Here is a 14,945-nt window from a genome sequence, read left to right as displayed (position 1 = left end):
AGCAAGCTTTTCTTTGGGAGCCTGTGTGACCTGAGCTGCTGGTGAACGGGGAGGGAAACTGTGGACATGCTAAACTGTTGTTTACTGCTAGAAAATGCAGAAGAATGGATGCAGGCTGTGTCTGCAGTTTGCCTCCTAGGAGCAGTTTTCATGGGATCCTCGGGGGGGGTTTATTTCCTCTAGCAAAGCTGATGGGATGGTTTAATGTCGGATCGATAGAGTGATATTGTATTATCATGAATTTCTGTTAAACCTCTGATGGGTGATGAAGTGGATGCTGTTGGAGTCTACCAACAGCTCTTGCTCTCTGTCCCCAGCACGCTGTCCAGAGGAACTTTGGGCCAGTTGCCCTAATTTCTGTTGTTGGAGTTTCCCAGGCTGTAGCAGCGCGGGAGCATCCCGCAGGAGTAGGGAGGATAATGAGCAGTTGTAAGCTGAATGTAGAGAGGGTTACAGTCCTGTTCCCACTCGATGGGCATCCTGCCTGATGAGTTCATGGGTTCTGTTGCTACTCTGACTTCTTAAAAGAAGTAGAAAACAAGTATGAAAGCATAAATACCTGCTGCTGTCGTTATAACCAGTGTTTCTGCATTTGCATTTTGTTACCAGTTTCTGTTTTGCCATTGTAACATTTCATGATTTTTTAACGTTTTTTTTCCTTTGTTTTCTTCTTTTAACATTTCCATTGCTTATTTCTTGTGCCAGTGTACTGTGTCACCTCACCTAAGAAGGACGATAGGTATAGGGAGCCACCGCCCACCCCTCCGGGATATATGGGGATTTCTTTAGCGGACATAAAGGAAGGATCGCCCCACCACCCACACCTAAAACCTCCAGACTATAGTGTGGCAGTGCAGAGGTCAAAGATGCTGCACAGTGACCTCTCTAGACTTCCATCAGCTCCTCTCAGTAGTGAACCGGTGGCCTGTATCTCCTCGAAGATGCCTCAGTGGCATAGTCGGCAGCCGTCCAGCCCCAAGCTAGCAGATATGCCTGACGCAGATAGTGAAGAGGATGGTAGGTGCAACACCTGACTCGGTAGATGTTGAGTGAACTGCTGTGTGAATCTGGGCTGGGCAGTGTTTCCTTCACAACCATGTTCTTGGGCTTTTCTCTCGGTCGTTCGTGGAGATGAAAAGTGGGTTAATCTCAAGATGCACAGCTGCGTGTGGATGGCTGTATGCACACGTGTGTGGCCATGCATGTGCATACACATCTTACTCCAAAAAAAAACCAATGCCTTCCCTTTAGAAAAAGCATGTTGACAATGAACAGACTCTAAATTGTATATAAATATATTTAAAAATTTACACATGGGATCTCCCAAAGCACAACTGGGACACTTAAGAGCATGTAGATGCTATTGTTTTTTTTTCCTTAGACTCCATGCCCTCTCAGTGGTGATGATGGCTTCAAGGGACACTGCCAGGCTATCAGTGATGTGCAGAAAAATTCCAGCCTCTCTGGGTTAACTGGTGTTTTAGGGTGGCATCAGGATGATGAGCTAAAATGGGTGTTTTTGAATCTGGATTCAGTGGGGAGCTGTGCAGCTCATTGCACAGTTGTATTCTCATGTGACAGCATTAAGCTGCCTTACTCCTCAGCAGAGATTTCTGGAGATGAAGTTTAAAAATGCTGAACAAAATAACAGTGATTTTCTGCTCTTCTGCAAGTGGATTGGGTAGAGCCTGACTTCTCAGCCCTGCCTGGCCTGGCAGTGTCTCTTCCACTTAAATTTGTCATGCTCTTGTTTGAAGCAACAGCCAGTGCTGCCGAGCACAGCGTGTATCAGATGACCAAAATGCAAGAGATTTTTCTGAAAAAGAATTGCTCTTATGTCAAAACCAACCTTGAGTGAAGGGAATTTCTACTGAATTGTCTACCTGCTGATTTGCTCTGTCCCTACAGACTGATGTGGTCTCTCTGTACCCTTTGCTAGTGAACTCCTTTTTTTCATCAGAATGTTGTGGTCATTTCCTTGAGTTTGTCTGGCTTAAAATGAGTGTGGGTTTAGACGAAATCTGTGTGCTCCAATTCAAACCTGTGGTGAAACATGAAGTTGCCCAGCCAGTAATTCAGTTGTGATCTTAAATGTTTTTGATGTAAAAAAAAAAAAAATAAGGAAATAATTGCTTCAAACATTTTAATCCAAATTTTTTCTGAACTAAATTTAACCATACACTTTTAGATACACCCGTTTGACTGGTTTTAAAGTGCTTGGTTAATTTTATTTGGGATCCAACGCTCACTGCATGCTGGAAAGTGATTTCCTGGCTTTTCTCCCAAACCAGTAGCTTTTGGCATATTGGGAGCTGCTTGCTACTAATTTTTGGAGGCTCTGGGGTTGTCTGTTTTGCAATACAGCTTTATTGTGTGGCTGTCATGCCTCGGATTTGATAAAGGCTGACACTGCTTTACATGAGGTCAATGACTGAGAGAGGGAGAACACCACGATGACGTGGTGAAGTCTCCACAGAACCTCTGTGATCAGATAACTGGCTGCTGTGCTGCACCAAGGGAACAATTCACTAATTTTTGTGGTGTGTGTGTGTGTTTCTTATTTTGCAGAAGATGAACAAGTATCAGCAGTGTAACCAGGGGACTAGTTCTGCAAACCACTTCAGCAGGCAGGGGACGTGGGGAGAAGGACCACACGGTTCCGTTAGCGAGCGCTAACGACTTGCTGCTACTGCCCCCGACGTTGTGTGTGTTTCAAACAGAAACCCCTTGTCCAGGAGCACGCCCCGATGCCCACCCCCGTGTCCAGAGGTGGACCTGGCTTCGTGCATATATGGGAGGACCAGTTGTCACCACCAATTTCCAGCTTTGGGAAGCGTTCTCCTGGATGATACCACAGAACCCTTGGGGAGTTTTCCATCGTCGTTATTTTCTCCATGAGCGTCATGAGTCTAAGAGTGTTATTTTATGAACTTTAAGGAAGAAAAAAAATATATCAAAATGTCAGCAAAAGCAAAGGACGTTGTTGAAGTATCTGAAAATAATTTATTAATTTAATTTTGTTTTTTATTTGATGGGAATTTCCTTTATTTCTGTTGGCAGTGCTCTGGTTGGCTAATATAAACGTTTAGTTGATGTGGTAGTAAATCAGCTACACGTAAACTGTCATGCTCTGAAAATAAACACAGAAAGCCAGAAGTGGGACGTTATTGGGTGCAGAAATAGACGAGTTTAGAGTGGTTTTAGAATAAATCCAGAGCTCAGAGCCCTGTGGAGCAGCGTGTGGGGCAGGCAGCCGTGCTGTCTGCTGCTCCCCTCTGGCACGGCCGCAGCAAAACCCCACTCCTGAAGCATTTCTGGAAAGTTTTTAGCTGCCAGCCAACTAAGGCAATAGTCGTTGCTCTCCCCCCCTCTTCAGTGGTTTGAAATGGGGATGCTGGGGTGGGGGGGGGAGTTTGCAGCTCTCCCCCAGGAGCTGGAGGGAGGTTTTGCCCCGCAGAGCTCAGCATGCAAAACGTGTTGCTAGAAACCAAAATGAAGCCGTGTGTTGTGGGGCTTCAGATCATCCCACGCCTCCTGGCCTCGCACCAGGGTTGCACAGGATTTAGGGGCAAAGGTTATCTTTAAAAAAAGAAAAAAAAAATATAAATTGCCTTCATTTCACAGTAAAATTTTGTGAAATTGAATATTAAATGATATCATTCTTTTGTGAGAGTATACTGTGTTTTATGATGGGTTTAAAAAACCCCTGTACTGTTCTTCCAGAAAATACAGATGATCTCAAACCATTTTGTGTTAAATCCTGGGTACAAATCCTGGTGATGTTGATGTCAGTGATAGTTTTGACTTCCAGCCAGCCAGTATTAACACGTGTTCTTCTAGTTTGACTACGGGCAAATAAATTCCTTGTTTAATTTTGCTCAGCCAGCCAGAGCGCAGAGGGGTAGAACTGGAAATACCTGCAGTTAGATTTTCTTTCCTTTTCTTCCCTTCTTTCCTTTCTTTCCTTTTCTTCCCTTATTTTCTTTCCTTTGTTTCTTTTCTTTCCTTTTCTGCTTCTTCCCTTCTTTCCTTTCTTTCCTTCTTTCCTTTCTTTCCTTTTCTTCCCTTATTTTCTTTCCTTTGCTTCCCTTCTTTCCCTTTTCTTCCCTTCTTTCCTTCCGCACATGATGCCCCATTCTAGTGTTAAAATTAAGACATGAATGTGTGAATATGTATTTAAACATTTAATTGTAAATCTTCGTTGTGATGTTTACAGCCTAAGCTAGAAAGAAGATGTTTGTCATTTTTACAGTGCCTCAGAAATGATTTCTAGACCCATAGTTGTGAAGAGCTTTAAGGATTTAGTTTTTTCCCCGTGTGTGTGCAAGGGGTGCAAGGTGAATGCAACGTTTTCTGAAAAGGACTCAAGTACCAAAAAAACAACCCAAAGCCTTTGATGTGCTTTCCCCACAGCAGCCTGGAGCTGAGGGGTCTGAGCCAGGCTGTTGCTGGGTCGTTAGCAGTGCCAGGTTCAGTGTTCCCCTGCTGCTGGAACTTCCCCCTGTCGATTGGAATTTGGAAGGCAAAAAGGAGCAGCGAAGCTGAGGAAGGGATGCCCAGTTGGTAGCTAATTGTTTGGCTGTCTGAATGTTTGACACGAGTATCTGAGGAGCAAGTGGTTGAAAAAAATACTTTACAAATCAGTTGAGGTATATCCTAATAAATGCATTTTGCTTTTTCGAGGCCTTAATGAAGATAATGAACCTGCACAGGCCTTAATGAGTGAAGAGTAACGTTAGTGTCAAAGCAATGCAGGGCAGAGCGATTCTTTTCAGCACATCTTAAGTTAATAATAACTGTAAAACCAGTCTTTTTGTGGGATGTAAATCCAAGTCCTCACAATCCCACTGTCACCTGTAGTTTCTTGTTAAGTTCTCCATGAAGTGTGCAGCAGGCTTCGTGTTTCATCCAAAAATCCTCTGTGTTGTGGGATGGAACCACATGGGTCCCGTGCCCTCGGGGGTTCAGCTGTCTCTTCTCTCAGCCTGTTGAACAGAAGTACAAGGGATGAAGGGTTGTTACTAAAGTGACTTCCTTCCCCGTGACCCCCACGGTGCCACCCGTGAGGAGCTGCTCCTGGGAACGGGGAACTGGGGTCTCCTGGCAGCCCTGAGAACAAATCACCCAGGGGAGGGTGGTGTCTGCACATCAGCAGCACCCGCCTGACCCCCGGGGCTCCCCAGGGCACCCAGAGCTGCTCCCGGGGGGGTGAGGGAGCCTTGCTGGTCCTGCTCTCCTCATGCCCAGTGCAGCTGGTGTAAATAAACCACGCCTGAACTGTGGGCTCAGAGCTTCTGCCTCCCCTGCCTCGCACAGTGTGGGTCCCCTCTGCAGGGGTTTTGGTGTGTTGGATTGTTTTTTAATCAACCGATCACATTGATCGGGGCCGATAGCCAAATGTAGTGTGTCTGGGGTGGATCTGAAGAGACATTATCCCTTTTTTTCAGTAAGATGGGGGTTAGCACCTGGATGAACTGCTTTATTGAAGTGATTTCTTCAGAGTCCTGACGTGGTACCTCCACTGGTTCCTCTGACTCGGGCTCTGATTTGGATGAACAATTAAAATGCCTCGTGTCACGTTCTTCCACTGCCACGCTTTGGCTCCCTTGCTTCCTGCTGTTTGTTTGCTCTGGACTGGTGGGGGAAAGATGCATTTCAGCTATATGTGATTGAACCACACAGTATTTCACTAGGCTTTATAAACCTTCCAAGTAACTCCCCCAAAAAAGCAGTGTTGGGTTTTGTGAACTTTAATTGGCCCCTCGACTGGCGGGGAGGGGGAGGGTGACCTCGCTGAGCCTCTGAGTGCTGGGTTCATCTCCCAGATAGCCAAAAAAAGGGGAGCTCAGTGTCTGCAGGTAGCTGCAGTCGGGATTTCGGGGCGGGTGGATGTTTGCTGACAACGGGCAACACCTCCCAGGCTTGTTTGCTTTGCCTTGACTCACATCAGGAGTTTGGCAGAGGTGAGTGATGAAGCCTCACGGGGAGCCGGGCAGAGCCCGTTGCTCAGGATGGGGGGTGCAGGGTGCTGAGTGCTGCCCGTGCCCACCAGCAGCAGGGGTGTCCCCCTCCCCCAGGGCTGAACTTGCAGAAGGAGCCTGCGTGGTGGCATCAGTGGCGTTGCAAAACCTCTTCCATCACCCCCCAACTCATTTCCTCGCAGGCGACGGTGGAAAGGGGAGCCTGATGTTTAAGTTTTTATAAAGCATTAGAGTATTTTTTAAAGGATCAAACTTAACCACTGCCTTCACGAAATCAGAGGAAAAAAGGGATACTCTCTCTTTTGAAAAGCTTTACACATTATATTTTAGGATGCTTGTAGAGAGGGTAATCTACCTGGAATTCCCAACCCAGCTTTTGCTTACGTTGTGCTTTTTATCGTTTTACCTTTATTTTTGATATACCTGGAATGCAGTTTAGCTTGGTATTAATTAAATTCTAAATATGTGAGCATATTGGCAAAACTGCACAGATGTAATGATATTCCAATAGCAATTGTACTGCACAAGTCAGTGATTGTAAAGTATTCTGTAACAAGCAATGTTTGTCTCCTATTTTTTGATACCTCTTACACTTATGTCTTTTAGAAAGACAGTGCCTCTGTATGCTTTTTGTATTTTTACTGAGTGATTGTAAATACTTGTTATATTTTTGGTTAAGAGAATGTTTAAAAGTACTGTTTATTATCCAATCTATTAATATGTTGGAATCAATAAACAATCTACATCTACGAATGGTTTGAAGGGCACCTTTTTGGGCAGCTAGCAGAGGATGGCGTGGAGCCCTCTTGTTTTTTGCAGGCTGGCCTGTGGCCCCTGGCAGGGGCTTTGTTCTCGGGGATCTCTGGTTTTGAGGCAGTCTCTGGGAGGTTGTTAGGGTTTTAAATTTTTGTTTTTAAACTGAGAATTACCGTTTTTCCTCAAAAGGGAGAAGGAAAAAGAGCTGCCACAAGAGGACAGCATTGCCTGTGCTTTTCCCAGCACTGCTGCCAGCTGCTCTGTGCAGAGCCTGGGCTGGCAGGTTGGTGCCTGTGATGCTCAGCCAGCACCCACCACCCTTGGGGGTGACTCTGGGGACATCTCAGGTTTTGCTCATTGCTTTCCAGCTCTGGGCTCCCCAGGACCCTCGGTGGTGGCTGTGGGGACAACGTGGCTCCCAACACCTTGAGGTGCAGGTGAACACGGGCTGCCAGCAGATCCCTGAGTTTAGGACTCTCCAAGGCCCTCTGGTACCTGTTCCAGATTTCCTCTGAGCCTCTCTGCTTTCATCCTCTGCTTTCATCCCTGATACTTGTCTGTGCCCTTTTCTCCACTCGCCTCCAGCCCCTGGGCATGCCCGTGTGCAGTGGGGGAGGTTGCAAAGCTGCTCTTCCTGCAGGTCTGAGCAGCAAGAAGCATCAGCAAGCTGATGGGACAACTTGGGAAGGCAGCAGGTAGCACTGGGGGTTGATTGGAACCTGCAGCATCATTATGGCCGTGCTGCAGTGAGCAATTTGTTGTATAAAGTCAAATTAAGAAGAAGCAATTTCATTAGCGAGCGTTCCTGCTTAATGAGATGTTTTGATTTTGGGCTTTTTTTTTTTCTCCTTTTTAGTGGCTTTAAAAGCTCTTTAGCACAGCCCAATTTGTTGCTGTTTATCTAAAATTCCTTGAAGCAGGTGGAAGGGGGCACTCTCCCCCTGTGCAGTTCAGCCTTGCCCAGCTCTGACACTGTCCTGCTCTCAGCCCTGTGCCCCAGGAGAGCAGATCTACAAAACCTGGGTGGGGGGCAGAGTGCAGCAAACCCCTTGTTGCAACAGGCTTCAGTCTGGACACCACACAGTTCGTGCTGGGCTCAGCCTGAGGCAAGCCTGGACCCAGAGGGGGAGGGGGCTGCAGGTGACCAGCTCTCCAAAACCAGCGTTGGACCCAGAGCAGCTTGTGGCAACCACAGTCTGGGGAATTCAGCCAAGACCTTTGCTCCAAGCCCCTGGAGAAGTCCTCACCCCCTGCCACAGGGTAAGACCCCAACACACAGCATGTTCCTGCTCAACCTATCCTCATGTTTTGGTTCTTTTGGCTTAGACCTGCATGTGTCTGGTGGTGGGGATCGTCGTGTCCAGTGTGCTCAATTCTCCAGCTCACCTTGAAGCAGCAGTTGGGGCATCACATCATTGCTGACCTCAACTTGAGTTTCATTTGCTAAGACAAATTTATTTCCTATTTTTCTGCCAGAAAGCAAGATTCAGTCAGATTTTATGGGGTAGAACCAGTAACTGCTTGTTAGTGACGCCGTGCGTTATGTGCTCAGTGAGAAGTCAAGGCTTGTCCCTCCAAAATAAATAGGAAAAGAGAGATTAATCCCCTCTTGTAGTACAAAAGGCTGCTCACTGAGCAGATGTTGCTGCTGGAAATGGTCTGTTTGCTTAGGGAGAATCGTGGAGAGCCACTGGTGGTGGTGGAGCTGGCAGCCTGTGCTGGCATCACGCCCCAGGGGTTTGTGACACACCAGTGGGGCTCTGCACGTAGCACCAGTCTCATGTTTTCAGCCATTTGCCACTTATTAAGAGGGTAAAACGTGCTGGAGAGATGATGTTTGAACACCAGGAGGGCTGCAACCTGCCTCTGCACCACGCTTTGTGTTGAATTCCTGCGCTTTTGGGGCTGCAGAAAGAAGTGTTTGTCCTTGTCCAGCCTTGATTCAGGAGAGGACTTGGTACCCGTGACACTTTCACCACCTGCTTTAAGACCTGGGCCAGCAGGGCCAGCAGCTTGTCCCAGAATCTGCAGTATTTTAGCTTTCCTGGAGATCCTGGAGGCATGTGATGACATGAACCGATGACATTTTTGGGGGTACCTAAACCAATTCTTGTTGCTGTGAAGAAAACAGTGAAAATGTAAACTATAAAAAGTGTTCTAAAAAAGAAACCAACCCAAGATGAAGGAAGTGAAGGCCCCTATTTATTTAACCTTGCCCTGGCTCTCCTTGCTGCTGGCTGGTGGCTCTGGCTTTCTGCTTCCCTGCCAGCCCAAAACCACAATGTTTTCCCCTGGGGTATTGCCCTAAAGACTTGTTTTTTTCTAAGTGAGCCAACACTCCTGGAAGAAAAAAGTTATTTGTACAAGATGAATGTTAAATGGGCTTCAGAAACATTTCTGCTCATTCCCCTGCATTCATCAGGGGAGGAGAGTAATTACCAGTGTGACAATGCTGCAAGTCAATCTTGGCTGGGGAGAGATGAAGAAAAATGGTAATAACTGAATTTCAAATGTAGATGTAGTTGCATTCAACACTTATGAGCAGCAATAAAGATGAAGGTTGTAATTGTATCTGCAATTTCAAACTTCACAACATAATTTTATAGACTGAAACATCTGTTTTAAGATCATAGCTGAGAGTGTCAGATAATTGGCTTTTTTTTTTTGATTTTTCTTTTAGACCTATCAGTTAGACACCATCAAATTTATTATAAATTTAAACTCATCTAATAGTAAACAGAGCTTGGGTTGAACAGCACCACAGCACAGCAGTCCTGGGGCTGGTGGGTGTCTTTGGACCAGCATGAGTCCTCTTTGCTGGTCAGCAGGGTGCTGATACATCCCTGGAGGGGTTTAAAAGATGTGTAGATGAGGGGCTGAGGGACACGATTTACTGGTGGACTTGGTCGTGTCGGGTTAGTGGTCAGAATGGATGATCTTAAAGGTCTTTTCCAACCAAAATGATTCTATGAAAATATGGCCAGGAGCCAGCCCTGGACACTCACAGCCCCAAAGCCCCCCCAGCAGGTTCAGAGCCAGGCTGGATGGGGCTCTGAGCACCCTGCTCTAGTGGGAGGTGTCCCTGCCCGTGGCTGGGGGTTGGAACTAGATGGTCTCTAAGCTCCTTCCAGCCCATTCTACTATTCTTTGATTCTATGATGATCTTTTTGGTCGCTTCTGACCCAAACCATTCCATGATTCAGTGATGCCACAGGCTGGAGGAGTTCCTCATGACCTGCTCGCCCCAGATCACGAGCACCTTGTCTCCACCTCAGTGTATCCCATTTTGGGGAACAGGCAGCAGCAGATGCACTGAGATGCCTCCTTTGCTTTCTCTCAGTTCATTTTCTGTACCAGTAGGCAGCTGATGGAGGGGAAGGTCTCCTGGGCTCCTGCGTTGAGCACCAGAGGGGTGGGGTGGGGAGGTTTTGGCAGGACCTGGTGCCTGCTGGTGCCTTCACCTCCAGCCCAGCCTGGGAGATGCCGTGTGGGCTCCCACGTGGCTGCTGACTCTCAGGGCTGCTCCTGGTAAGCGATGGAGGTTTGGGGGAGCAGCAGCACCCCATGATCAGATGTCCCTGGCACCCCCTGGGTGATGTGTGTGTTGTTTGTGCCATTTTCCAGCCATTGCATGGTGGGACAGTGAAAACTCTTCTCGTTTCTGCAGCTTCCTGCAGGGCAGTGGTGGCTGGACAGGCTTTTGTGCTCTCTGCAAGGGCTTTTCACCCCCAGCATGGTCCATTCCCTCCCCCCATGGGTCTGTGGCATCATCTCCTGCCTCCCAGCTTGGCTCAACGTGCTGGGACTCCGTGTCCCTCCCTGAGGAGATCTGCAGAGGGAAGTCATTCAGTCTGCTAGAAGTCACCCTGGATTTTACAGCAGCAGTAATTAAGTGTAATTGGAGATGTGACTTCTAAACAAAGCTGTTTCTTCCAGCAGCCCATTCCACATCAGGAAGAGCAAACAGATACCCAAGGAGGTGTGGGAGCAGCGTGGGGGTGGAGCTGCTGGCTTGGTGGTTTGATGGTGGCCATCACAGGGTGATTGTGCCTCTGCCCCAGCTTAATTAAATGATGCTAGTGGCCAGTAATGAGCAGGAGAAATCTGCTGATGTTAGAGCACCTTGGGTATCATCAGCAAAGCAATGCTTTAACAAAATAGCAGCAGCAGCAGCTCAGAAGGTTGTTGGATTTCTGGTGCCCTTTCCTTGGAGGAGGCTGGTCCAGGGCAGTCTCCCTGCAGAGGGATGGGGAGGAAGACACTTTGCTCACTGATTTTGCTGTAAAACCTTTGCTACTTTGAAGAGTCCTTAGTGACTAAAGCACGTATTAAAACCAACATAATTGTCAGCCAATTACACAGTTTAAAACTAAAATCTGGCCTTTGGTGATGGTGTGGTTTTCAGAAGTGCAGAAACGTGGTCATTTGGAAATCCACTGATAAAAAACACACACACCCTTTTTTTTTTAGCATTAATTTGCCTCTCCTTGAAGAAAAGCCACCTCTCCTGGATGCTTTGTTGGGTAGTTTTGCTCCAGTTCCATTTCAGGTTAAGCAGCAGTGAATAAGGTACAAATATGTCAAGGTTTTCCTGATTTAGCTCAGCTCTGGAAGGGGGAGGACAGATGAATGGCACCAGTTTCTGGCCAGACCAAAATGTGCTTCTCTAAGTTGTGAAGAATTAGTGCAGTTCAAATTTATGGAGCACTGTCCTTCAATCCCATTTCTGCCTCTCACAAAGGTCAAATCCCTCAGTGACAAAGTAAACCCTGTTTGACACACATCAGGGGGTTGGATTGTGTCCCCCCTGCTTGGATTTTGTTGTCTCCATTTCAGACATTAGCCAGGGAGGTTGATAAGACACAGGACAACACTTCTGGCCTGAAAGATTATGTTGTGTCTGAAGGTGGGAACTGAAGCTTCCAAAGCCACTTACCTGTTATTATGCTGCTCTTAAAATTTGAATATTTTTAAAAATCTTAAAACTGTGGCCAGGATCCACAGTAAGCTCCTCTTCCACTTAGGCTGATGATATTTGCCATGCACCAGAACAATATTTGATCTCTATCTGGGTTTCTTTTTTTCATATCCCAGAAGATCCATCTCTTACATCCATGTTCATGACACTCCAACGTGCGCTGGGTGGAGCAAAAAGATCCCCTGGCACAAAGTTTGTGTGGAACTTCCAGGAGAATTATTCATGATTTAATTCCAGATCATTTAATCCAGTGTCGCTGGTTTTTAATGGCTCTAAAATCGATCTGAAAAGTATTTAAAGATCTTCTAAAGGGCGTTTGAAAACAAAATCTTGGACATGTTTTAGCCCGAGAACAAATAGAGTGCAGCTCCTGAAATTCTTGGTGCAGCTTGGGTGTCCTCTCCTCCTTTTGCTCTTTTTGCTGCTTTCTGTTCTTTCCAAAGCTCCTGGTGATTTCGAAGCTTCTGTGGGGAAACAAATGCCTAGGGAGGAATTTTACTATTGCTTTTTTTTCCTCTAATTGCTGGGAAGTGAAGGTGAAGCAAGATAATCAGAGGTAGAGCTGGCAGATGACAGTCGTTACAGACAGCAGAGTCTGGTGTGGGTTGTGATAAAGTTTAGTGCTGTAGCAGCAGTAAAACCAGCACAATGTCATTAGAGTCTTTATAGGACAAACATTTCAGAAGCCAGCTCTATATCCCCCTGATGTCTCTGCAAACACTCCTGCTCCCTTTTAAAGCTTGAATAAAATCTGAGATGATTGCTGAGCCAGTGGTGATGTCCCCAAGGTCAGGGGGAGCTCCCTGGATGAGCTTGTCTCTGTAAAAGGCAGAAGAAAACACTCCACCAAAAAAACACTCCACCAAAAAAAGCCAAACTAACCCTGATGCCTAAAGAAACAACCTAATAAAAGCCTGCATAAAAAGAGAAGGTTCAGAGAGCTGAATGGTGAAGGAACATGGCTTTTTTTTTTCCCCCCCATGGGATATGAAGATCTCAGCAATTGAAATGACTCTATTAAATACACGTGGAGTTTTGTCCTTCAGTTGTGTTGCCTTCCAGCAATATCTCTACATGTACCTATATGACTCAATACATATTCATTTGTTTGGGTCCTCGTGGCCTTGGGTCCACGTCCTCTGCCTCTGGACTGTGATTTGCTGACTCCCCATCCCCCTGAGCAGCCACTGCTGACTAATCAAGACGTAGCTCTGCCCTCTTCTTGTAGCTGGAAGGTATTTGTGCAGCTCTGAAGGGTCTTGTCATTCGTTTGGAGCCTTTGCACCTGTACAGTGTCCAATACATGTTGCCCACAGCAGCATTTAATACACTTCCTCCTGTCAGTGTCAAGTCAATCACTCCAGATCTTAATTGTGGGACGTGTCTGGATGCTGGTTTGGTTTTTGTGTCAAATAACTCCTCATCTTGGGACTGAAACTGGAATATTGTTTTCTCTGGGACCCAAGGAAACAAAAATAACCTTGTGTAATGTTCCTGGGCTTGGAGAAAGAGCTCCAAACTGTGTCCTTTTCTTCATGTGATGAACATTTACCAAATTCTTCCAGTAAGATAGTTTTATTAAACAGAAAGGAAAATATTTGAAGATTCCCATTTGTGAGACCAGAAAGGAAAAAGTGATTTATAGGCAAAAATACTGATTAAATGCTGAGCTCGTTAGGAGATGAAGGCAAAATATTTTGGTGTCGTGTGTTGGATTTTGGGAATATAACCTCGTGTAGTTGATTATTGAACTACTACTACCCTTAACGAGGAGGCAATTGAATGTAGAGCTGAAGCTCAAATTCTCTCCCCCTGATTTTCAGAGCCCTGCACTGGAATTAATCCTGGCAATTATTTATCAAACCTGGCCTGAAAATCAGCAGTTTCCAATCCCCTGGAGCCAGGGAGAGTGAAGCCTGGAGGCAGGGAGAGTGAAGAGCAGAGCCCTGACCTCCAGGATAAATGTTCTTTCCTTTGAATATATATTGAATCCAGAAATTACTCTGCTTATAGGAAAAACAGGACTTTCAGAGACAGCAACAGCCAGATCCAGCTGCTGAGGTGGGAGTTGTTTTCAGGTGTCTCGATGCCCAGCCAGGTGCTGGCAGAGCTGGAGAGCCCAAAAGATGGCACTCTTTTTCTATCTCACTGCAAAGCAAATTCCCTCTCCAAACCAGATGCATTCACTATTGAGCCTCTCTCTAAAACATCCTTTTTCCAAGGCTTTACATACAGTAAAGTCTGTTATTGTGAAGGCCAAATTGCTGCCAAAAAAAAAAAGCCTTTCAGCTCAAAAATATATATCTATAAACTAATAACACATCATTCTGATGAAAAATAACGTGCAGGGAAGGAGTTTTTCTCTGTTATTAATGGCCAGTGTTTGTTATATTGTTGTGTTTAGTCCAAGAAGCCTTGATGGAGAGAAGCAGCTTTTCAACATGAATGGCACTTCAACCAGCCTTTTATGAATTTTACCAAGAAAAGCCCTGGAATATTTAAAACTCCTGCTAATATTACAGAAGGGAAGCTGCACACCATGAGAGGTGGAGCAGATGTGGGGTGTTGCCCTCCCTGGGCAGAGGAAGGCAAAGCTCAGGGTGTATTTGGGGTGCTCCTGGGGTGGGAGTTACCTCTGAGCCTGTGGCATAAGGAAATCAAGATATTAGCTGAGATAGATCTTAGGTCTTGCTGGCAGAAGACTCCCAGCCCTCCAGTACTTGTCAAAAGCTTTTTCCTTCCTGCAAAGGGCAAAGAGTCTTCTCCAGATCTCAGCACTGGTCCTGCAGCACCTCATCTCTGGTTCTCTGAGCCTGATGAATCATTTGGGGTCAGAATATGATTTAATCACTCCATCACAGCTTGTTAGAGTTGTTTTTGGTGCTGCCCTTTTCCTTCCCACAGAAGAAGTCAAGATGAGGTGGGGGAACACCCTTGAGCACTGAATCACCAGAGAGAAGATCCCTTTTGAAGGCCAGTTTAAATATCAGATGCAAAATTAATTTTTATTTTAATTCTAATCCCCCAGGTTGCCTTTAACTGGAATGTTGCATTTTCTGGCTGCTTCTTGCCAGCTCTGAGCCTGCCCAGAAGCCTCTCCCCCAGTCAGGGGGGTCAGTGGTTGCCTTGTGCAGCAGCTTGAGACCTTTGGAGACCAACCATGGTTTTCATAGAATAGAATCATCGAGTCATTTAGGTTGGAAAAGACCTTTAAAGTCCAACCATTAACC

At 46.1% G+C, this 14,945-nt stretch overlaps 1 protein-coding gene across 1 annotated transcript in view; it reads left to right on the top strand.

Annotated features, from left to right (window-relative positions):
• Positions 1 to 1,034, top strand: part of RAPGEF6 (Rap guanine nucleotide exchange factor (GEF) 6) — a gene marked incomplete at its 5' end in the record, with an annotated part of 34,706 nt that extends 33,672 nt beyond the window's left edge. Inside the window, one exon of the mRNA XM_008936073.1 lies at positions 706 to 1,034. Coding sequence (XP_008934321.1) covers positions 706 to 1,034 — 329 coding nt within the window. The remainder of the gene's footprint in view (positions 1 to 705) is intronic.
• Between the last annotated feature and the right edge of the window lie 13,911 nt (positions 1,035 to 14,945).

This window comes from Merops nubicus, unplaced genomic scaffold (assembly GCF_000691845.1).
Source record: "Merops nubicus isolate BGI_N331 unplaced genomic scaffold, ASM69184v1 scaffold6442, whole genome shotgun sequence".
NCBI lineage: Eukaryota > Metazoa > Chordata > Aves > Coraciiformes > Meropidae > Merops > Merops nubicus.
This window is presented reverse-complemented; position numbering and strand designations above follow the sequence as displayed.